Raw genomic sequence first — 22,749 nt, 5'->3', positions numbered from 1 at the left:
TAAATATTAAAATCATTGTATATTTCATATGTGCAAACGCTAAATAAATAGTACATTGCTAATTTTGAAGCAAAATATTTTAGCAATTGACATACAACACAATTAAAATATCGTTATTCACTTTTCAAAAGAGATCTATCCGAAGAAGGTGATTTAAAGGTAAGCTGCTACTATTGCAAAAAAGAATTTCTTCCTTAGGCTTAAAATTAAAAAAATTGAAAAATGATAAGGGCGAAAACAAAAATAAATTTCTTAAAAAATTTATAGACAAAATAGTCGGAACATAGGACACATACATTTTCAATAAATAGTTCATTATTATTATCATAATTATAAAAAGGGGGTAGAGATTTGACATTGCCTAGTATAACCCTAATTGTTGCTTTTATGTCGATATGAAACGATAACGAGTCAGCTGACCGCAAAACAGTGTCATTGGTAACGCCCTGTCCTGCATTACCACGTGTCTAGTTTGTCATAGACAAATACTAAAGTAGACAAGAAAATATATGTGAAAGTTAAAACCTAAATTTAATTATAAATTAATTCTAATAAAATCATTTTAAATGCTTTGTACAGATGGGCTGCTTTGTAATAATAGTATATTTTTTCGATCTCTTTTCAGACGAATGCATTGTCTATCTATACAAGAAAAAAATTTGATAAATCATACTACAACAACATAAAACTGTTAATAGCTGATATGTAATAATATACTACTATTAAAAAAATAGTGATTAACAAGGCGTGTTTACATAATACTTACATTCTATTACCAATGATTATATATAATAACTGCCATTTATAAGACGCATACCATTGGTATAAATGTATTAATAGGTAAATTAAAAGTAAAAACAATTCTATTAATGTCAAAATCTTTTTTTAAAAATACCATTACCAAGCCCTAAGTTTTAAGTTGTATATATATATATATATATATATATATATATATAAATGTGTATGTAGGTTTTGACATACATAAATATGTTTTAATAAATACTATATGAAAACGTAATCCTGAAGAAGATAAATGAAAATCTCAAAAATGATAATATAATAATAAATAAAATAATAAATATATAATTTTTATATTATTTGCCAACTTTATAATTAATTGTATTAAATACGTGTTATATTAACTGGCAGTGTAAGTTAAAACAAGAGACTTGTGAGTCTCTACCAACTAATTGCTCTTGGCTTTACAGAAATCGCTTCGTATGTGGAACATTATAGGCGAACAATTTTCATGTAAGGATAAATAAAATTGAGTTGACATATACAACGAGTAAATGGACTCAGACTAATGAACAGACATGATATTTTATATTTAATATCTATTATTTACCGCATAATGTTGATCTTATAATTTTAATTTTGATTTTATAACCAATTTACCTGTTTATCATAGACCGTATTTCATTTTTATTGAAATACTAATTATGAAATTCGGATATTTGCATTCGTTATGTACCACAGGAAACTAAGATATATTAATTATGAGTAATTTCTGTATCCAAAACCAATATGTCTTCAATACATAATTCTATTGATTTAACTTTCTTTAGAATTGATTCCTTTGATTACTTTGTTCTGTTGGCTCTTCTTTGCCATCAGTATCCTTAAACTTCTTCTATTCTACCATGTCCTGTGATTTTTTATCACATATCGTTACTTTGCTTCATTTATAACTTTTTTCCTTTGAGGAGATTGTAACAATTGGTAACCCACTGTTCACTTAGGTCAGGAGAGTTCTAAGAAGCAAATTATTTTCGACTAATCTCTAATAAGATGAGGGCAGAGCAGTGTAAAAGCATTTTGTTAAGTACAGAAGTACCGAATAGAGAGAGAGAGAGAGAAAGAGAGAGAGGGAGATATATAAATATATATCTCCCTCTTTACAGCACTTAGACGCCCACTGCAAGGTAAAGGCCTTAAGATATAGATATCTTAAGATATAGATATCTTAAGGGAGATATCTGAAGATAGATCTTCAGATATCTCCCATATACCGTACTTGCCAAGCTTGGTAGCCGGGTTGGTGATCAAAATGAATTATTATGGTAAGCAGAAGATGCTGCTGCCCCTCCCCTGAAAACTTGTTTGTAGGCAGCGGCAATCCTAAATATTTTATGAATAAAGAGTTAAATTATATAACATTGTAACCTGGGATTCGAACGACCTTATCGAGTGACCTTACGATCGCAAGTCTCAGATCTATTTTGGGAAAGAACGAATATATATATAAATATATGTTAAGCTACATCAGTGCCTATTAACAACAAGACATTGAACTTATTAGCCCTGAATACTTAGATATTTTTGTACAAATACAAAATAGATTCTATAATTCATTGTGTACTACATAACGTGATTTCGTAAGTAATAGAAAAATAATATTCTTGGTTAATTTTGTATAATCTGTGTCCGATTCAATACCTCGTACTACTTCTATGTAGGTCATCCAAAAATTGTATTCCTTTTTTTTTAACTTATTTTGTCAGCGCTTAAAAATATCAAGTATTGGAAGCGGCGTATAAGAAACAGCGTATAATTCGAATTAAAAATGAGATCAACCAAACCACCAAGTGTGCAGTGTACTGAATGTTGAAAAATACAAGGCATTGTTGTTAAACATTTAACAACACAAATTTTATTAAAACAATTATTTTGAAATACACTATTGGTATTTGACACTGTAACATATAAAGACAATAATTTTTTTTTGCGTTTAAGTGTTACATACAAATCGGTCCTAAGATGTACTTAATTACAATCATTATTAATCTTATTTGTCGCTTTGACGTTATAAAGTGGAAGGTTAGCCAGTAATGTATTGTTAAGAGTAATGTTGTGTTACCTTATTTGGTAATTGAAAAAACCTCAATGAGAGACAAAAAATAATCCTAACGTAAACAATAGACTGTATAAGTATAAACTGGCGATAATTTTGCAATGTTTTATACAGAGTGCGACAGTTTCGAAAGCGGTACGACCACTTATGAAATCCCTAGATTTTGAATGTTCTAATCTATTTGAGCACGTTTCGCAATTGTGCTCCGCCCTTTAATCTAGTTTTGAAGTAACAAGGAAATTTTACAGCACATGTAGCTGATTATATTGAGAAATATCTAACAAAGAAACGCCATTTCAATTACTTTAATTAAAAACAAAATAATTCAACTATCATAACAGCACATAATTTTTAGTAAAAAAATAATAACTAAATTTTTATCTTTTTTAGCCTTTTATTTTCTTTCTTCACTGCAGTTACCGTTTACTAATATAATATGTTTCTAAGCTCTATTCTTAAGCAAAAATTAATTAAAAGGAAGTCGTATAAATGATGACCAAGTGCCTGTGTTGTGCCATTTTATTAAAATCAAACTTAACTAATTAATATAGTTAACTAGTTAATTAATTAGTTTAAAATTTGATCCTGTTTGGATAACTTGTAACCAATCGCTTCAACTACAATAGTTTGAAATAGATTATCAGAGAATGAAATATTATGGAATGTAATATAAACAAACTTCATCTAAGTTCATTTTTTTTATTTATGGTTGTTTTGATAATGTGTGTTTGTGTATACATAAAGATATTTTAGCTCAGAATGGTTTTTACGATATTCCACCGGCAAGTGTTTCAGAGTTGTTAAAAAATGCGTAACTATAGCTTTTATAAAACTATGAGTTTTAACCCAAACTTGTCAAAATATTTTTGGCATTTTACGAATTTACTCAGAATGGATTGGGTGGACCACGCGAAATGAGCGGTAGATAGTTGTTCTATTATATAAAACATAATTGCCGTCAAAAATTCAAAATTTATTTTTTTATATCTGTAATGTAATTTCTGATCTTTGTAGTCTGCGTATGGATTACACCAGCGTATTCTTTTGACTGGAAATGAATAATGCTTATGTGACAGAAATAATGGCAACATTTCCTTGTAAAAAAAATATTTGACAATAAAACCAAATTTTTAAGACCTTTTATGCGTTTTGGCATTTGCGTCTACGTATTGCTTGTGAAAATATCGCAATGATCAAATCGTTTATTTTGCAAACGCTACCTAGCTAATAGCTGTTATAGATGACCTAGGCCCAAGCAAGGGGTAGGGTTAGACTGATTTGGTCGAACCATGTGACCAAGTACTATAAAAGCTTTACTCAGCTGTCCCTTAGAACATTCGCTCCCACATCACCCTTTCACAACTTCAACAATCAAAACCCATCACCCCTTAAAAATGTACAAACTGGTAAGACATTTTCAATTAGCTTTATAACTATTTTTTATTTATTACGTTCACATATATTCTAAAAAAAGTCATATTAATTTTAAGGGTCTTTTTTAATATAAAATAGTTCAAGATTCAGGTGAACCTGTATTGGAATTCGAATTTCAAGTGTAAGAAATTTCAACTTGAAAGTTTAAAATTCTTAAACTTGAAGTGAAATCTGTTCTGATAAAGGTTTAACCATAGCTGTAAAAAACATTCACCGTAATTGTTGTATATATTTTTTTGATAAGAGCGTTTGGATAAAATATTTTATGATTGCATATGTTATTATTAACATGATTCCTAAAATATTTTTAATGATTACAATTTATCGTCTAAATTTCGAACATTTTCTACTTAGAAAAATGTTAGATTCCACGTTAAAGTTTCGTGATGCTTTCAATACTGTGTACATTACTGATTTCGCGTTAAACATTTTATGAAATAAATATATCACACCAATGATATATCGACCAGCAACCTCCGATTGGCAGACCATGTAGTTTTTAAGCTAATAATCTACTCCCAAGATACACTGAGCTTTATAAAACTATAATGTATTTTATTAATAACCACATAGTTCTTTAGTGTATGGGCGTGACTAATAAATTTACTTGCAATCTAATTTTTTGCTATCTAAACAAAAAGTAAATGATAACGACCTAACAAGGTCATTTTGGCGACGAAACTTGGTATGTGATCAGCAATTTTCTAAATTTAAACTTTAAATAATTCAATCCGGCTAGCCTAGTATAAAAAATGTAAAGCGGTTGAGAGCGTAAACTATATCGGTTTTTATACACGATTTTGAGACTACTCCTTTATTTATGCCAGTGTTTCCCAACTTGAAGTACTTGCGTCACAGAGAGGCAATTTTGATTGTTAAGGGGGGCAATAAAAATGGACTCCTCACGAGTTTAACCCTATCGCTTTGATATAAAAATTATAAATGTTTCATAAGGGGACATAAAATTAAAGTAGGGCATAGTACAAAAAATATTGCACTTAGTTGTTATTATCCGTAAAAAAAGGTATAAAATGTGATAAGAGAATGGTTACAAAAACAGAATTATGTGGAGATAGAAAACTTACTACGTTCTCTGGAATAAATTAATAAGCCATAACATCACATAACACGGAATAACATACATGACACTTTTCACTAAGTACTGACAAAAAATGCTACTTAAAATTTATGTTTCCTTATTTCTCTAGATGTATTAACTTATTTTTGTTAATACCAGCTATTTTGACAGTACTATCAAAATCAAATTATTCAAGAGGCGTGGCCTAATGACTTGTAGTACAGATGCAAACCTAGTACAAGCGTCAGCTCCCACAAATTTAGGTTGTAATTGGTACTAAAACTCCTGTAAATTTTAGTATTAAGAATCCTTGTTTGTGGAGAGAAATAAACATTTTATCTTTCTATCTTTTGCTTCAAACTAATTTATTTCAATTAATTTTATGATAACTTTTCATTGAAAGTTTCAAAAATATATTGATGTTAAGATGTATATTTTTTACATGAAATAATTTTACTATGTGCTAATATCACTAGTTTGCCCCCTCTTGATTCGATACTGTATTAAATTAATTCAATTACCATTAATATTTTTTAAAACAAGGCCCAGGGTGACATTATACTTTGTTCCAATACTGTTAACATTTACTTAAATGTTATTTAATAAAGCCATTGTTATTTATTACACTTCCTCGCTTTAACCGGGCTGACATTCAGAATATAATAATTCTTGTAATATATACTCATTTCAAGTTCTCTAGTTTTGAGGTTAAGGTTTAATTATGTTTTATTCACGATAAAATTACATAAGTGATAACCAACTTATTGAAAATCGTTTGATCCAGTTAATACAAAATTGACAATTACTATTTGGCTAAATTTTGTTAACAATAATGTATTTTTTTATTTTTCTAGCTTATAGATATTTATTACAGATAAAATTGATATTTTCAATCCTAAGGTTTTTATATTCTACACACTGCTACAATAAGCTTTATGTGGATTAATGAAATGAAATTAACGGTAACCTATTTTTAACTGAAAAAAAAATGTATACGATTTAAAATTTATTTATATAAGCACTGTTATTATATTACACATTACACGTGCTTGTTTATTATAAAACATGTCACAAAGAAACAGAACATAAGTAAATTAATTCAAACGTAATATTGTAATCAATCAACATAGAAAAATATTTTTGCACTTTTATGTAGCTAATCACCTATTACTACACAACTGACTTCAATACTTCTTATCAACTATGTTCTAATAAGCTCTAAGGTTATATCTAACTTTTGAAAATGAGTTGAAAGAAAAAAAAACCTTATATTATGAAAAGAAGAGCTATATTCGTTTGTCCAGACTATAAATCCTACGTGGCCGATATAATTGTTAAAGACAACTAAGTTAGAAAGGAATTGATGTATGTGAGTCTAGATCAAATGAGTCCCACGCGAAAACTATTTATTATCCTTAAAGGCCATACTGCCGATAGTTTGGAATTTATTTACCCGTAAAACAACCTCTTACTGTAGCTATAAAACTTAAATGCCTTAGCACTTATTGGCGTAGGTTTTATGAAGGTATTTTATAACGCTTGTATTAAGTGTACATGTTTTTTTTTCTTTTCATTATTGCTGATTTAAAAGGAAATTATTTATGTTCCTTTGCATCTGGCCTATTAAACCACGTTAATTTATTTTTAAATGTTGCTTTGTTTTATATGTTATTTTTAAATATAGTATCTGTCTACTTAAATTTATGTTTATAAGTTATTATAAGCACATGATCGTTTTTACCATGAATGTGTAGTATCGTTGAGAACGTTTTAGCCCATGGACACTCACTGCAAGGCATAAGCCTCTCCCAAAGATGTCAATGGGGCAATATAATATAATCGCCACGCTTGGGAGGAGGGTAGGTGAACGCAGCGTCGTACTATGGTACGTACAGGATGCTGCCGCCTATCCTCTGGAAACTTAGTTGTAAGCAGTACCAATCCTGTATGATTAATGCATAAAGTGTGAGTTATATGCAAAATAATGTATCCCGAGAATCGAGCCTGCGACCTACGATCACAAGTCTCAGTTCTCTACTGATGAACTACTAACGCTCACTGTATATTTAGCATATATTCATATCATTCGTTACTTAAATTTTTGTTAATTTCTAATGAGGCACCTGCTACTAATTACCTCTTCGCCACCGTGGGTATTCAACCCAGGTAGAGAACGTCTAAAGGTATTAAGCCCGCAATAACACAAATTGTAAAAAGGATAAATAAAGTACTGTAAAATAATTTACATGTCACATTGTTTCCTTGAAGTCATTGTTTATGTCAATCGGTACTTAAATTGATAAGTGTAACCTATAACTAGTGAGTGGAGTTTATCTCGTCGATTGCTTGCTCTATTTTTATTTATATCGCAAGTTCAGTAAGAAGTTTTATCTCCATTTATAAAAAAAAATCTAAACAGTTTGAAGCTTTTATAAACATTATTTATTTTTTCGAAAATTAAATGAGAATCTTTCCAGATTATATCTGAGATATCCGATTATATAATTATAATTATACGCGCAATTAGTTTTTGAAATAATGAACAAGGTGTATATTTTTAGGTTGTATTCGCTGCCTTCTTGGCCGTCGCCGCTGCCGCCCCTGGTCTCTATGGAGCCCCCATTGCTGCGGCACCAATTGCCTCATCCTGGGGCCATGGCCTTGTAGGTGCTCCTCTGATTAGCACCGGAGTGGTAAAGGCCGCTGTCCCTGTTGCCACATCTTACGCTAACACTGTCAGGGTGAGTATGAGTTAAATTTTTTACACTTTTTTTAAATGCCTTACATTATAACAACCCGCACCGTAGCTTCAGAGAGAACTGGTAGAGGTCTAGACTAAGTGTAAAGGTACCATAGATACGGTGAATCTATAAATGCAAACAGGAAAATTGCATGTCTCTGTCTTATTATAAATAAAATCAAATACCTAAGAAATTTTACACGTATCGTTGTATATTTCGAACTAGCCAATAGTAATAAATTCAAATTTTCTGTGGATTTATGTCATGGAATTATTTTTAAAACAAGATTACATTTTAGATTGCTACACCAGCTGTTGCTGTCGCTGCTCATGCACCAATTGTAGCTGCACATGCTCCCATCATCGCATCGCCCGCCCTTGCGCATGGATGGTAAGCTCCCAGCTCGGTTCCCATAATCAAGAACCAGCCGTTAATAATGCAACAGTCAACATCTACTTGTAAATCTTATTTAATTTATTAGTATTATATTAGTATTGGTATGACAGATTGGAGCGAATTGAGCTCGCATCTGTGTTGGAAAACACACAAGTTCGGTTTCGTAATAAAAAAGCAATAAATACAAATTAGTTTTTTTTTCTTTAATAAAAACCTTATATTATAATAACCAAAAGGTTCCAGCCTTTTTCAACAAGTAGCCGATTCAAATTATTTTTCACTGAGATATTCGTTAAACCGGAAGGTCTGCATATCTAATGTAGCGTTTTAACCTTTGTTGCTAAAACGTACAAGCATTTTGTTTGCCTATGCAACCTTTCCTTAATAGTACTTTAACTTCATTTCACTAATAGAAAGAAAAATAATGACAAAATAATTCTAAACTAAATAGTAAAATTAGGTTTTGATTTATTTTGCAATTTATTATGATTTATTTATTTGAAAAAAAGTAACAAGCTATTATTAACTTGATGCAATTTTTTAAATATAACCATTTTAATATCATCAAAATCCACCATCTACGAATACTACAGTTAAAACGATATTATTTCAACTTTATATGTATTATTTACGAAAATACTTTTTCCACGAAGGTTTTATATGGCAACTATTTAGATGGAATTATTGATATAAGTAAAATATTTGCTTTTGTTGCACTCATAAGAAACAATGAATGAATGGATGAATGTAATGAAATGTAATAAAATGTAACATTTTGTTCGAAAATGAATAATACATGGTGATTGAGAGAATTAATTAGAACGAGCGATTTATGTTTAAGCTGTTCGAAACGTTATAAACAAAATTGCATAATTAATTATTTAGCCTAACCATAAATACAGTTATAATTAAATAACAACAATAGTATTTTGTTGTCTGCCTTGAAATTTTGGACCTGCTCTTTTTATGATGGTTCATTGTGGGTTTTTTGCTAGTATATTGTAATATTTTTTTTATATTAAAATGAAGTGCGGTGATAAAGAGAACCGAATCGCTGTGATTGCTTTAAGTAGGTATGGTGAAAAATCCACTTTTTAAAATTATTCATACGCTTGATATTAGTTAATTGTTTGTGTAACGGGCTTTTGATGGATAAAACGAAACCTCTTCTGTTTGTGACTGAAAAAACTCTGGCCGTCCGTACGTTGTGTTCGCACTAATGAGGCGATCAAAGCAGTAAACGAAAGAGTTTGAAAAAATTCTGTCCGAAAGCAAAAGATTTTATCGCGAGAGATGCTTAAGCGATACTAAAAGGGACGTAATAGAAAAATCTTGTTTACTGATGAGCAAATTTTTACAATTGAGCGATATTTTAACAATGTCGACTGGATTACAATTTATGGTCCGTTTTAATTAGTAACGATTACTTTGAATAACATGATAACTAGGAGTCCCTAAAACAATCCATATAATTGGCAGTGAAGAATTTTACCTAGGAAAGAGTGCCTGCTGCTATTAATAGCTGGCCATAATTGCAGAAGCAATGCAGTCCTCTAAAAGTGTCTTAAAAGTCCTACTCCTTCTTTTTATAATGCAGACCATTTTGAATGAGCTTCATATATGTTTTATAGTTTTCTATTAATGTTTTAAAATAACACACAGTCGCAGTAATAAATGTAACGTACAAAAAAAATGTTATTCTTTGTAACAATATTTATGACAAAACTAAGCTAGCATAAGACTTGATCAACATATATATGTGTTCAAATAATAATTCCGGGTCGAAACAGATCCTATAGAATTATAAAAATAAATTAGTAAAATCGCAGTCTAAATCTATAATTTTATGGGATGAATTAATTTTACTTCGCTAACAAAACGCAAATTTTCTTATCCTATATAAACAAAATTTCACGATGCAACACGCAATACTTAATGAAACACGCAATAGCTTAATGATCGTAATATAATAAATTCAGCAAAATAAATATACACTTTTTATATACTTGAACAAAATTTAAAATAGTTTGCATGATGTACAAATTATATACAGTAAAAATTATGGAGAAAGCAATAATTCTGCGAAATCGTACATTTCATCCTTAATATTTCTTGCCCACATCCTTATTTTTTTTGTCTGTTGTAGTGTGATACGAGGTGTTTATTTTAGTTAATATACAATTCCTTTATTAGAAATTTGATAAAGTGTGAAGCTTAACAACACAAAGGATAAAACTAGACTATTAAAACAAAACAATCTTAATACAGAACACATAAAACCTGTTTAAATCTACCTGGTACAGCAAGAACCAACAATAAATAATGTGCGCGCCTTTATCTGAAATATTCAATTTGTTTTACATGATCAAAAATAATTATAAAAACAAGTCCCGGAATAACTACATAATAATCAAGTACTAGTTCTTAAATTTCATATGCAAGGAACAACTGATATTCCATCAGCTGCATTGTTGCTGCCTTGATGGATTACAATGCCTGTTTATCGGAATATAACCATTTGCAGTCCTTGATAATTTATCACGGAATTATCGACTATCTCTTATTTCATTATCTGTCAGTAATATAATGAGGCGGTAAACAAACTAGTATTGTATATAAAGCAAGAGTCCATAAAAGGACAGACTTATTCCGCATACTTCATGCTACTTATTAATGTCGCCGTTACATATATGTACAGAGCTGGAGTTTTGTGACTATGATGATTACAAACGAAATTACGTATGAAAAGTTTTCATAAACAAAATATTAAATAAATCTTCATAAGTATTTTAGCTACAAGACGTCTAATACTGGATATGGGTCCCCTTCTTGAGACTTTTAAATAGTTGAAGGTATAATTAATCCAATTTAATTACAATGTTAAATAAAATAAAAAAATATATATAGTTAATTTATTTGAAATATTATACGATTGTGTGATTGAATATATTTAAGAAGTTTTCTTATTCTGTAACAGATTAAAAAATCTTTCTTATATTGGATTGATGAGAGCAGATCCTTAATTATTGGACTTGATTTTAAAATTATTATTAAAAGTACTGTGTATCAACAACTCTATATAGATCAATCAATACCTACACCGCCCATATGTCCAGGAGCGTTGTAAGAAAGCGGCATCAAGGCCGCTCTGTTTAAACTTTAACATTTTGTTTAATAGAGCACTTACAAAAAATTGTATGCTAAATTGTTGACCACGCTGCTATGTTTACTTGCTCTAAAAACTCGAATAAATAATGCCCTTTTATTTTACCATTGTTTAAACAAATTATATAAACGAACTAAATACAAATAATAACACATATAATATATAAATTACATAAAAAACTAGTGCTAAAAATCTATCGTACAATAACAAACAATTTTTTTAACATTTCCTTCACATGCTTCCTTTGTAAATAATGTAAAGTTTTATATTATTTGTAATGTATAAATTAATATAAATAAGACTTAAATAAAAAAATTAAGCATTAAAAACTGTGATTGATATCTTAAAGCTACAAGCAAGTAAACAATTTTGTTTATAATATATTTCTGTATTAATATATAATATCATATTAATATTTGGTTAAAATTCAGTTCATAGTAGAAACGCGCCGAAGAGGTAAAGTTTAAGTTCTGCCTGGTTTAGTAAGTGTTTTTACCAAATTGTATATCTTTATAATAAATTTTTCTGTCATTTATTAACTTAAAAAACAAAAATCGTTTCATTTAGTTAAGTCAAGGAATACGGGAGGCAACTTTTCAAAAGTACGATTAGGAGTTAGGGCACAATTTAGCTTGAAGAACAGATTGAGTTTGTTTTCATTTCTATTACGCATAAAAAACTCAATGATATTCATCATTACCTAAAATTTGTATTACACAGGTGTAAACCTATGTCGATATTAGGATATTACTTAGCCATTACTCGTTAAATATTAAAAAACAGAAAACAACTTTGTTTAAGAATAGAAAAACATTATTTAAAAAAACGTTTTACTTCTTACATTACTTACTACTTACTTACATTTTTTTCATATTCATGGATTCTCTTATAAAAAATTAAAGTAAATACTAGTTACAAAATCACTAAACTTTAAGAAAATTATTTTATTTTTACAAATGTCCGATAAACACGTTGTACTTGACTTTTAATACAGTTGATTGAAGTTTAGTATAAAACTCATTGGTAAACGAGATAGTTGCATCAGTTAATTTTTTCGCATCGTTGGTCGCATCTGAATTAACACAGACCACGATGAATTTGTTGGTGGTATTGTTTTCGCTAGTAGCGCTAGCGGCAAGCAAGCCCTCGGGACTTCATACTCCAGGAGTATTAACATTGGCTGCGCCATCTTCATCTGGATACATATCGCAATCTCGAATTGATGTCCAATCGTCACCATTATTAGCCACAGCTGAATATACTCCAGTTTCTCGAACACTCCTCACTGGACCATCGTTCGTGGCAGGTCCGGCCGCAGTGGCTGCATCTAGTGGCTACACACAAGAATCCAGAGTAGATATTAAAACATCGCCGGCAATAGTAAAGACAGTTGCTTCTTCGCCAGTTTTTACTGCAGCACCTGTAGCCTACGGCGCTTCAATTGCCGCTCCAGCAGCTGTTGCTGCCCCGTCGGCGTACCAAGCAAGAATTGACATCAAATCTGCCCCTGCACTCGTAAGCCGAATTGATACTGCTCCAGTTGCTTACAGAGCATCATTCGCAGGCCCAGCTGCTATTGCTGTACCTTCTGCTATTTCAGCACCTGCAGCGACTTCATACCAATCACGTGTGGATATTAAATCAGCTCCTGCTGTCGTAAGTCGAATTGAATCTGCTCCATTAGCCTACAGGGGTACATATGCTGCACCAGCTGCAATTGCTGCACCAGCTGCTATTGCGACACCAGTTGCATCTTCATATCAGTCCCGCGTTGACATAAAATCATCACCCGCTGTTGTAAAAAGTTATGGAGCCAGTCCTTTAGCCTATAACGCTGCAGGTTTAATTGCGCCATCTGCACCTGTTGCAACAAGAATCGCCACTCCCGCGGCTCTGTCAGTACCTGCAACGTCATATCAATCGAGAGTTGAGGTAAAATCATCTCCAGCTGTCGTAAGCAAAGTAGAAACTTATAGTGCCCCTATCGCCAGCCAGGCTGCTATCGCTGTACCTGCTGCAATTGCAGAGCAAGCGAAATCTTATCAAACCCGTGTAGAATACAGATCTTCCCCAGCTCTTGTCAGTTCTGTCGTATCATCACCCATTGCGTATAAAACAGCAATTGCCGCTCCAGCTGCGATTGCTGCTCCAGTTGCTATTGCAACACCTGCTGCCATCGCATCACCAGCTTCATCTTACCAAACTCGCGTAGAATATAAATCTTCTCCAGCTATAGTCAGTTCCATCGCTGCAGCTCCTGTTGCTTACAAGGCAGCACTCGCTGCTCCCGCTGCGATTGCAACGCCTGCTGCTGTAGTGGCTCCTGCAGCATCGTATGAATCTCGCGTAGAATACAAATCATCACCTGCACTCGTTAATGGTTTTTCATCAGTTCCTATTACGTCTAATGCTGCTATAGCTACTCCTGCTGTAGTAGCTGCTCCGGCGTCTATTTCACGAGAATCCCGTGTGGACATCAAGTCATCTCCGGCAGTTATTAATACAGTAGCAGCTGCGCCAATTGCATATGGTGCTCGACTAGACGGTTTAACATCCGGAATAATTGCACAACAGGTAGTTAGCAATGAGAACATTGTACCCAGTGCAGTTGTAAGACAAGCTTATGCTCCTGCTATAGACACGTCATGTCTTGAGACATCTGAAGCAGCAGTTGCTAGAGCAGCACACTTCCAAGCACTTGCTGAAGGACATCTTATAAAGAAACGTTCCGCTCCAATTTTAGCAACTTCGCCCATCATATCTACCTATTTAGCCTCACCCTTCGTCTCCAGTTATTCTGCAGCTCCACTAACGTCTGTTGTAACACCATATGCTGCACCTTTTTTAACCAACATACCTTCTTGGCTCAAGTGAGTTGAGATTTACCAATGCGACATACGACAATGTAAACATCTGTTAAAACCTAAAAATTTAATTAAATACATTACATGAATATAAGTTTTGTTTTTCACTTCCCTTAAACCTTACACTAAGAGTGATATAGTCATAACAACAAGAGCTAACTAAGAAATGTCATTTAGGTTATTACTCTGTCAGTTATAGTTTTTAAAATAAAGTGACTTAAAGCAGCAGCTTGTTTAGAAAGAATACTACTGTTTAATACCGTTTATAGTATTTCTTTAAGTTTAGTTAAACTAATCGTACATAAACGATTTTCACAGAATTGCGTATATATTGTGATGCGCTTTAGAACATACGCAAAACTAGGATGCTGTTAAGCTCTAGTGATGCTCTTTTATGTAATACCGAGTCCCTGAATCGCAAGTTTTCGATGCTTGTATTCAAAAGTTATAAGCAACGTTTGTTAATAACAGTAATTAATTTTGGGATATATCTCTACCACACAAGTACATTCTTTTTGCAAGTATTAATGTGTGTTAGATTCTCGAAACAGACAATTTGAATAATAAAAAAGACTTAGTATATATAAAAAAAGCAAGCAGTGGTCGCGAGTTCGATTCCTGAAATACAATCTTATATAGTTCACACTTTGAGCATTAAATAACAATAGAATAGGAAGCAGCGTTCTCTGTGCATCATAATATAACACTGCGATCGCCAACCTGCTTGCCAAACGTAGCAATTATGGTATATACCCCACAGATATATTTTAGGGATGCCTTTGCCTTGCAATAAACATCTATGGGCTGAAACGATTACTATAGAGCAAGAACTACTTATTTTAAGAGAGCTTTGTCGTGAGACTTATGTCGTGTAAGTCGTATTTAACGCGAAATAAGCATGTCACACTAATAAGCGAACTCTTGTTAAAAAAAAGAATTTACACGCAATAAGCGCGATGGGGCTTGTAAAGTCATCCATTGCGACTAAATTTTAATTTTTTTATCTTATTTTATATTATTTATTAATAATTTTATATTAAGACCCTCCCCCGCGTCCTGTGTATTTTGCGTTTGCTCATGGTCCAAGATTTTAATGTTGATGAATTCTTCAACAAAACATTAACATACATTTGGTACTTATGTTGTATGGTTTGTTGTCGGGTTATTTAACATTAAAATATTTACGGATATAAGAGAAATACCCGTAACCCCGTACTCATTATTGTTTCATCTAATTCAAATTGTAAGTAACTTGATTCTTTGAAAGTATAATTAGTCGTTATTTTTATAAAAAGCAAGTTGCGAAAATAAAAAAATATAAAGTTTGTTTTATTAATTTATTTAATTCATTACATTATTTTCAGTCATTCGTCGTATCTGAACCGAGGACGTTGTCCTCGTCTTCTTGATGAAGCTCACCATGGGTGTACACCGTAGGCACTTGAGATGACAGGAGCCGAGTATGTTGCAATGCGGGCTACCGGTGCAGTGTAAGCAATTGGAGCTGCAGCATATGTAGATACCACTGGCGCGGCGGCGTAGGTGCTGACGATTGCTGGAGAAGACTTGATGTCGACGCGAGATTGGTAAGATGAAGCTGCTGGTGCTACAGGAAGAGCTGCTACAAAAGGCGCTGACCGTTTCTTAATGAGGTGGGCTGCAGGAGCATGTAAACTGGACTTAACAATTGTTGACGAAACAACAGCAGGTCCGTAGCCAACGGAAATCGGGGCTCTATACGCTGCTGCAGCAATCGGAGCACCATAAACAGAAGTTGCAATTGGAGCAGTAAAAGCGACCGGAGCTGCGGCAACAGTACTGACCAAAGCCGGACTAGATTTGACATCAATACGAGACTGGTAGGATCTTGCTGCTGGGGCTGCAATAACGGCAGGAGCTGCGATCGCCGCAGGGCGGGAAATAACAGCGGAACTAACGACTGGAGCTGCAGAGTATGTGCTCACTAACGCGGGAGATGCTGCAGATGTGACTACTGCAGTGGGGGCGGCGTAGGCAGCTGGCGCGGCGATTGCAGCTGGAGCGGCGATGGGTGTGGCAGCAAAGGAACTGACAACAGCGGGTGATGATTTAATGTCAACACGAGATTGGTAAGACGATGCCGCAGGGGCCGAAAGGACAGATGGTGCGGAAACAATAGCAGGTGCAGAGATTGCTGCAGCGACCGGCGTGGCAACAGCAGCGGGGACGGCGGCAGCATAAGTGCTAACAACGGCAGGTGAAGACTTGATGTCTACACGAGATTGTTGCGAGTATGCAGCCGGTGCTGAGTATGCTGCAGGTACTGCATATGCAGCAGGCGCAACGTAGGAAGCAGGAGCGGCGACCAATGCTGGAGACGCATATGCGCGGGCGACTGGAGCTATCGCAGCCGATGTCAAAATTGATGGTGATGACTGGATATCAATGCGCGATTCCGACGTAATTGCCGATGATGGAGCTGAATATGCCAACAGCCCCGAAGGCTTGGCCATAGCCAACGCCATCAAAGAAAACAACACCACCAGCGAATTCATCGTGGTCTGTGTTAGTTCAGATGTGAACGACGGAATGTAAAAAGATTAACTGATGCTTTCTTTTGAGCAGCTTAAGCTTTTTATACTACTCACAGTACAGCTGAAATAAAAGTCAAGTTGAACAAGTTCTGTTACTCATCGAATCGCGAAAGTAAAACATTGGATTTGGCAGCCGGTTGACGTAAAACAAAAATAAACAAGTTTCTTGCTCAATTTATGTAACAATCAAATTTTCATTGATAATATTTATAATTAAACGTTCCTTACTGTCATGATATTTTATCATAACTCTGTAAATAAAAAATGTTTTGTGTCCTTTAAATTAAAAAGTAAAAATTTTCTTTTAAATTATGTTAAAAATATATATGCTTATATTAATATACCTATTTTGTAACTCAATAATCTTATTAAAATTTGTGAGTCACTCAGATTAAATAAATATGAGTTCGTCAATTAAAGTATAATAAGTATATTTTCTTAAAAATAGAAACTTCAATATAGTAATATTAGAAAATTCCTTGAACTATAGCCGATCATTTATTTCTAAACTGCTAAATCTTTAACTTTTCTAGACCAGAATGTTGTAATTAATTTGTCTAAGCATTACACAAGTCATATAAAATAAATTTAGTATATTATTAACATCATATTCTTCCAAATACTGTTTTTATATATGTAGCTATAGCTCAGATGATAATGGTTACTCAGAAGTAATTTTTTTTAAATATTGAACAAAACAGATCTTTAGCAACAATAGGAAACACCTTACAAAAGCATTGTAATAAATGCCCGTTAATATAAATTGAAGCTGTAGTTGGAAAAAAATAGGAATGAACGAAAGTATTAGAAAAAACAAAAACATATATTTTATAAAAGTATTATTACCATTATTTAAACTACTTGAAATAACATGTACAAAAATAATATTAAGAAGTTTTACTATAAATAATCATTCATGGTCGTTTGCAAACTTGTCTATACAATTCCTACTCGACATTCACATAAAAATGTATATGGCATATAATATTTTTAGTAATAATGATTTCACGTTTAACTGTACCGTTTAACACATATAATCTTTTAAGTGTGTCTTTATTTTTATTCTTAGGGTTTACTGACTTTATCAGTTTGTGCTTTTTACTTCTTCTTTCATGTTTCACTTTTTCTTTCACTCTTTTTCATTCTTACACAGATTATCTTAGTCGTTTATACAATATACTCGTAATGTTAAGGTTAACATCCGTTACAAAAGAATAACTGTCCGCTTCATACAACATTAGGAAAAACAATCACGTACTTTGACATTCTACAAGCAGCAATTTTGAAAATTTAACTATACCGACCAGTAATTCAGATTATTGTCATACTTATATATTCTGTAGCACGAAATATTTGAAGGTGAATAAGTTTAATTTTTTGTCAATCGCTAGCCTAGAAGACAGGTATATATAACATCCCACGACGTATGTTAGACATCAGTCGATCTAATTCGATCAAACGGCCAACACAACACAGACCAAAATGTTTAAGCTGGTGGTGTTGTTCTCTGTGCTGGCTCTGACAGCGGCCAAGCCCGGCTTCGTGTCACCGTTGGTGTACAGCGCGGTGCCTGCCGTCAGCTCGCTGTCCCAGTACAGCACCAGCGTCGTTCACGGATCGCCGTTGGTCACCGGGGCAGCCCTCTACAGTGCTCCATACGTCGCCCCCGCCGTGGTGCCCGCCGTCGCTGCCTTGTCTCAAGCTCCCAACTCTCCCGCCGTGGTGCTCGATGCTGTTAACGGAGTCCCCTTGGATACTCCTGAGGTTGTCTCTGCTCGTCTAGCTCACTACCAAGCCAAAGCCTTATCAGGAGTTCACCACCTCCGCAAGCGGTCTCTCGCTCCTCTGTCGTACAGCGCGGTGGTTTCTCCGGTATCGCACAGCGCCGTGGTCTCTCCCTTGTCCTACTCCGCTCCCTATGTTTCCACCTACTCTACTCCCGCTTTAGTTCCATCTCCCCTCGCCTATTCCGCCGTACTGCCAAATGCTTACGGAGTCCACTCCTGGTTAAAATAAACAGAAAAAATGTACCGAACCTGACCGATTGTGCATAAAAATTTCAGTATAAATAAAGATTTTTCATCATAAACATCGTTTAATTTGCATTGTTGTTGCATGCTACACCATGAAATTTGTTTTAAGCAGCTTTTTGAATAATCATTCTTCTACTTCGAAATTGATAATTTTAAAAAGATCATTACACATTTTATTAATATTTTAAAGAATATTTTTGCAAGGTATATAAATAAAATAATATAAGCCATACAAATGTTTAAATATTCTGTTGTTAGGAAATTCTATTTTTGGAGGCATTGTATGCTTGTAGGTAAAAAGGGTTAACACTTTGTAGTTTTTTCATCTTTCGTGCATTTATTACAAAACTTTAAAATTTGGCACCGTTTCAACCACAAAACTAAAAATCGCTCTTTAATAAAATTACTATGATTAAGTTAGATTTTGATGTACAAAAAATTTAAAAATATCCAACCGTAAGCGTAAATAAATTTGACGTATATGAATCCATTATGTTCCAGCGACTTAGTTATTTCGACAAAACGTCCCTTATTAAAGGTGAATTTTATAAAACGAAAATATAGTGAGAAAAATAAAAAAATCGTGATATTCTGTTTTTGATAAATACATAGCAAAACACGTAAATTGTCGACGTTCCTAATATTTTAAAGTAATAAAACTTTGCTAGAAATAAATATCGCTAATTTGCGATTTTAATTTGTAAAACATATTTGTCACAATAGTCCACAATGTAATGTTGCTTTAATTTTTATGTGTCATTAAAATGAAAAAATTAGAAACCGTGGAAAAGCGAAATTCGTATCATTTATCTCTATCTAAAGGTAGCTCTCTATTTTGAGTCTTATAGGTTTATTACAAAAAGTATATTAATTTACATAATTTATACTTAAGGAAATATTACGCATTGACATAATTGCAGTTTGGGAAATGTAGATAAGATAAAATGTAAAATTAAATATTTTGCTAATACAGTTTCGCTTAATTTATATTTTCTTCTGCTTCCATAGTTAAATATTAAAATGTAAATCAAGCTTAAAAAATACAAAAAGAAGTATTTTAAATACTTTAACATTGCACTAAGACAAAATGTTTATCAATCAAGTCTTATCCCTTAATGTAATCAAATTATTCATCGCGATATAATTTTTTTTTTTAATTATGTGTACTTGTTTGAAATAAGTCAAAATATAGATGGGAGGATAGACTTTTAAATGTTTTGGCAACCAAAATCAATTCGGCCTCAAATTTTAATGTTTTTAGCAGACTTCAAAATAGACTACATTATTATTTATTCTACATTATCTGTTCAACTAACCTTTCATTCCTCACTTCGAGTCTCGTTAGTAATCTCACAGTCGCTCGACGAACCATGGGGAGGGATTTCAGTACGAGATTAAACCAAAAATGAAGATATCCTTAGGCAAATAAATGTAACCGACGACCTAGTGGAATGGCAAGTTAAAACGACAGGGGATAGACCACATAGCGAGCAGAACATATGACCATTGGGACTTTAAAGTTCTGAAATGGAGACTACAGAACTCCGAGCGCAGCGTAAGACGTCCAGCTATAAAGTGGACAGACGGCCTTGTTAAAGTCGCAGGAAGACGCTGGATGCAAGCCGCATCCTACCAGCCCTATTGGAATCTTTTAGAGTAGGTCTATGTCTAGCAGTCGACGTCCTATGGCTGAAATAATGATTATTCTGACTTTGTCCAGTTAATAAGGTGTATGCATATGACGAGAAATGTTTATAAAAATGCGGTAACACACGACTTATTTTAAATTATTGTTAATAGCACACATTTCATCTAACATATCCATTCCTCCTAAATTTTAGTACAATAATTTACAGAAACCGGTATTCTAAATAAACGTAAGATTTATATAAAGAACTTGGTAGTATGGGGGGGGACTATATTTCCCGTTTATTATTTTTTCTTTTGCCTTCCAAATCCCGAAATACTAAATTTCACTTTGTTTAAACTCTTTTAGCTTATGCTAGAAAAAAAAAATTTCTAGACGGAGGATTAATTAAAACTTTTTGAAGTAATTTTTTTATTTAATTTGATTAATTAAAGATTTATTAAAACTGAATTTATTGCATTTAAGAAGTTTTTCAACTTATTTACTATCTACAAAGTATCAAGAGGTTTATATGCAATTGTAGTTTTTATATAAAATTATTTAATTTATTATTGGGCTCTGTACATAAAATTATATGTATTTTAAAAATAATTGTTATCACTACTACTTACATAATACTTGACAGTGAATTTAAAACAATGATATAATTAATGATTTAATACACAAAATAGGAAAGAATAATATACCACAAAAAAAAGTAGTACCAACATCCGCGTAACTTGACATTTCAATTGGGCCACAACTATTTCATAACCTTAACAATGTCGTATGTCAACGTTTTAGAACTAGCCATGTGAAGTTTTGAAGGTGAAAATGTTTCGTTTTTTGTTGATTGTTTGCCGTTAAGACAGGTATATATATAACATCCCACGACGTATGTTAGACATCAGTCGATCTAATTCGATCAAACAGCCAACACAACACAGACCAAAATGTTTAAGCTGGTGGTGTTGTTCTCTGTGCTGGCTTTGACGGCGGCCAAGCCCGGCTTCGTGTCACCGTTGGTATACAGCGCGGTGCCTGCCGTCAGCTCGCTGTCCCAGTACAGCACCAGCGTCGTTCACGGATCGCCGTTGGTCACCGGGGCAGCCCTCTACAGTGCTCCATACGTCGCCCCCGCCGTGGTGCCCGCCGTCGCTGCTTTGTCTCAAGCTCCCAACTCTCCCGCCGTGGTGCTCGATGCTGTTAACGGAGTCCCCTTGGATACTCCTGAGGTTGTCTCTGCTCGTCTAGCTCACTACCAAGCCAAAGCCTTATCAGGAGTTCACCACCTCCGCAAGCGGTCTCTCGCTCCTCTGTCGTACAGCGCGGTGGTTTCCCCGGTATCGCACAGCGCCGTGGTCTCTCCCTTGTCCTACTCCGCTCCCTATGTCTCCGCCTACTCTACTCCCGCTTTAGTTCCATCTCCCCTCGCCTACTCCGCCGTACTGCCAAATGCTTACGGAGTCCACTCCTGGTTAAAATAAACAGAAAAAATGTACTGAACCTAACCGATTGTGTATAAAAATAACAGTATAAATAAAGATTTTTCATCATAAACATATTTTTATTTAAAAAATATATATTGTTATACTTACTTCATACTCATAATACAAAGAGGTCTGTTTTAAGATAGCGTTAAAAAATCGTTTGCCTCGACGCTTGCAATAACATAGATATACAATTTTTATCAATTCGATCAAACATAAAAAGAGTTTTCGAAAATTTGCCAAATATTAATGATCCATAAATATTGATTCATTTTACATCTAAAAAGATTTTGTTATTTAGATATGAGGTAGCCACAGATTAATTAAGTAATCGTTTTTGCTTTATCATTTTTATGGTACTTGTTTTAAATTACTTCTCTCTCATACGGTTGTAAAAAAATTATAACTTCGTGTTCTATATACTATTTATGGCGTTGTACTGTATTCTAATATAATAATCGTTAAGAAGAAAGATTTCATATCGCTTGTTACA

The 22,749-nt window shown here is 33.3% G+C and overlaps 5 protein-coding genes across 5 annotated transcripts; 4 read left to right on the top strand and 1 right to left on the bottom strand.

The window, feature by feature from the left end:
• Window positions 1-4,205: 4,205 nt before the first annotated feature.
• Window positions 4,206-8,606, top strand: LOC137919360 (larval/pupal cuticle protein H1C-like). Its single transcript, XM_068762413.1, has 3 exons — window positions 4,206-4,260; window positions 7,928-8,107; window positions 8,406-8,606. The coding sequence occupies exons 1-3, from the start codon at window positions 4,249-4,251 to the stop codon at window positions 8,499-8,501; spliced, it is 288 nt and encodes a 95-aa protein (XP_068618514.1). The 5' UTR covers window positions 4,206-4,248; the 3' UTR covers window positions 8,502-8,606.
• A 4,140-nt stretch (window positions 8,607-12,746) lies between these two features.
• Window positions 12,747-14,549, top strand: LOC137919513 (uncharacterized). The gene is made up of 2 exons (XM_068762606.1): window positions 12,747-14,013; window positions 14,131-14,549. Exons 1-2 carry the CDS (start codon window positions 12,762-12,764, stop codon window positions 14,541-14,543), a joined length of 1,665 nt encoding a protein of 554 aa, XP_068618707.1. The 5' UTR covers window positions 12,747-12,761; the 3' UTR covers window positions 14,544-14,549.
• Window positions 14,550-15,900: 1,351 nt separating this feature from the next.
• Window positions 15,901-17,095, bottom strand: LOC137919351 (larval/pupal cuticle protein H1C-like). Its single transcript, XM_068762402.1, has one exon. The coding sequence runs from the start codon at window positions 17,065-17,067 to the stop codon at window positions 15,949-15,951; it is 1,119 nt and encodes a 372-aa protein (XP_068618503.1). The 5' UTR covers window positions 17,068-17,095; the 3' UTR covers window positions 15,901-15,948.
• A 1,440-nt stretch (window positions 17,096-18,535) lies between these two features.
• On the top strand, window positions 18,536-19,195 carry LOC137919354 (pupal cuticle protein C1B-like). The gene has a single exon (XM_068762406.1). It carries the CDS (start codon window positions 18,589-18,591, stop codon window positions 19,120-19,122), a length of 534 nt encoding a protein of 177 aa, XP_068618507.1. The 5' UTR covers window positions 18,536-18,588; the 3' UTR covers window positions 19,123-19,195.
• A 2,489-nt stretch (window positions 19,196-21,684) lies between these two features.
• LOC137919353 (pupal cuticle protein C1B-like) lies at window positions 21,685-22,326 on the top strand. Its single transcript, XM_068762404.1, has one exon. The coding sequence runs from the start codon at window positions 21,720-21,722 to the stop codon at window positions 22,251-22,253; it is 534 nt and encodes a 177-aa protein (XP_068618505.1). The 5' UTR covers window positions 21,685-21,719; the 3' UTR covers window positions 22,254-22,326.
• Window positions 22,327-22,749: the final 423 nt, after the last annotated feature.

Source organism: Battus philenor, unplaced genomic scaffold (assembly GCF_028537555.1).
Source record: "Battus philenor isolate CCGP_79_NKW_IND1 unplaced genomic scaffold, ilBatPhil1.0.hap1 SCAF_16, whole genome shotgun sequence".
NCBI classification, from domain to species: domain Eukaryota; kingdom Metazoa; phylum Arthropoda; class Insecta; order Lepidoptera; family Papilionidae; genus Battus; species Battus philenor.
Note: the sequence above shows the minus strand (reverse complement) of the source record. Positions and strands in the feature narration are given on the sequence as shown.

Coding starts and splice junctions, on each gene's coding strand:
- LOC137919360 (XM_068762413.1), top strand. Junction 8,108..8,405: donor CTTACGCTAACACTGTCAGG/GTGAGTATGAGT, acceptor ATTACATTTTAG/ATTGCTACACCAGCTGTTGC.
- LOC137919513 (XM_068762606.1), top strand. CDS start 12,762: ATGAATTTGTTGGTGGTATTGTTTTCGCTAGTAGCGCTAGCGGCAAGC. Junction 14,014..14,130: donor TGCAGCATCGTATGAATCTC/GCGTAGAATACA, acceptor CTATTTCACGAG/AATCCCGTGTGGACATCAAG.
- LOC137919351 (XM_068762402.1), bottom strand. CDS start 17,067: ATGAATTCGCTGGTGGTGTTGTTTTCTTTGATGGCGTTGGCTATGGCC.
- LOC137919354 (XM_068762406.1), top strand. CDS start 18,589: ATGTTTAAGCTGGTGGTGTTGTTCTCTGTGCTGGCTCTGACAGCGGCC.
- LOC137919353 (XM_068762404.1), top strand. CDS start 21,720: ATGTTTAAGCTGGTGGTGTTGTTCTCTGTGCTGGCTTTGACGGCGGCC.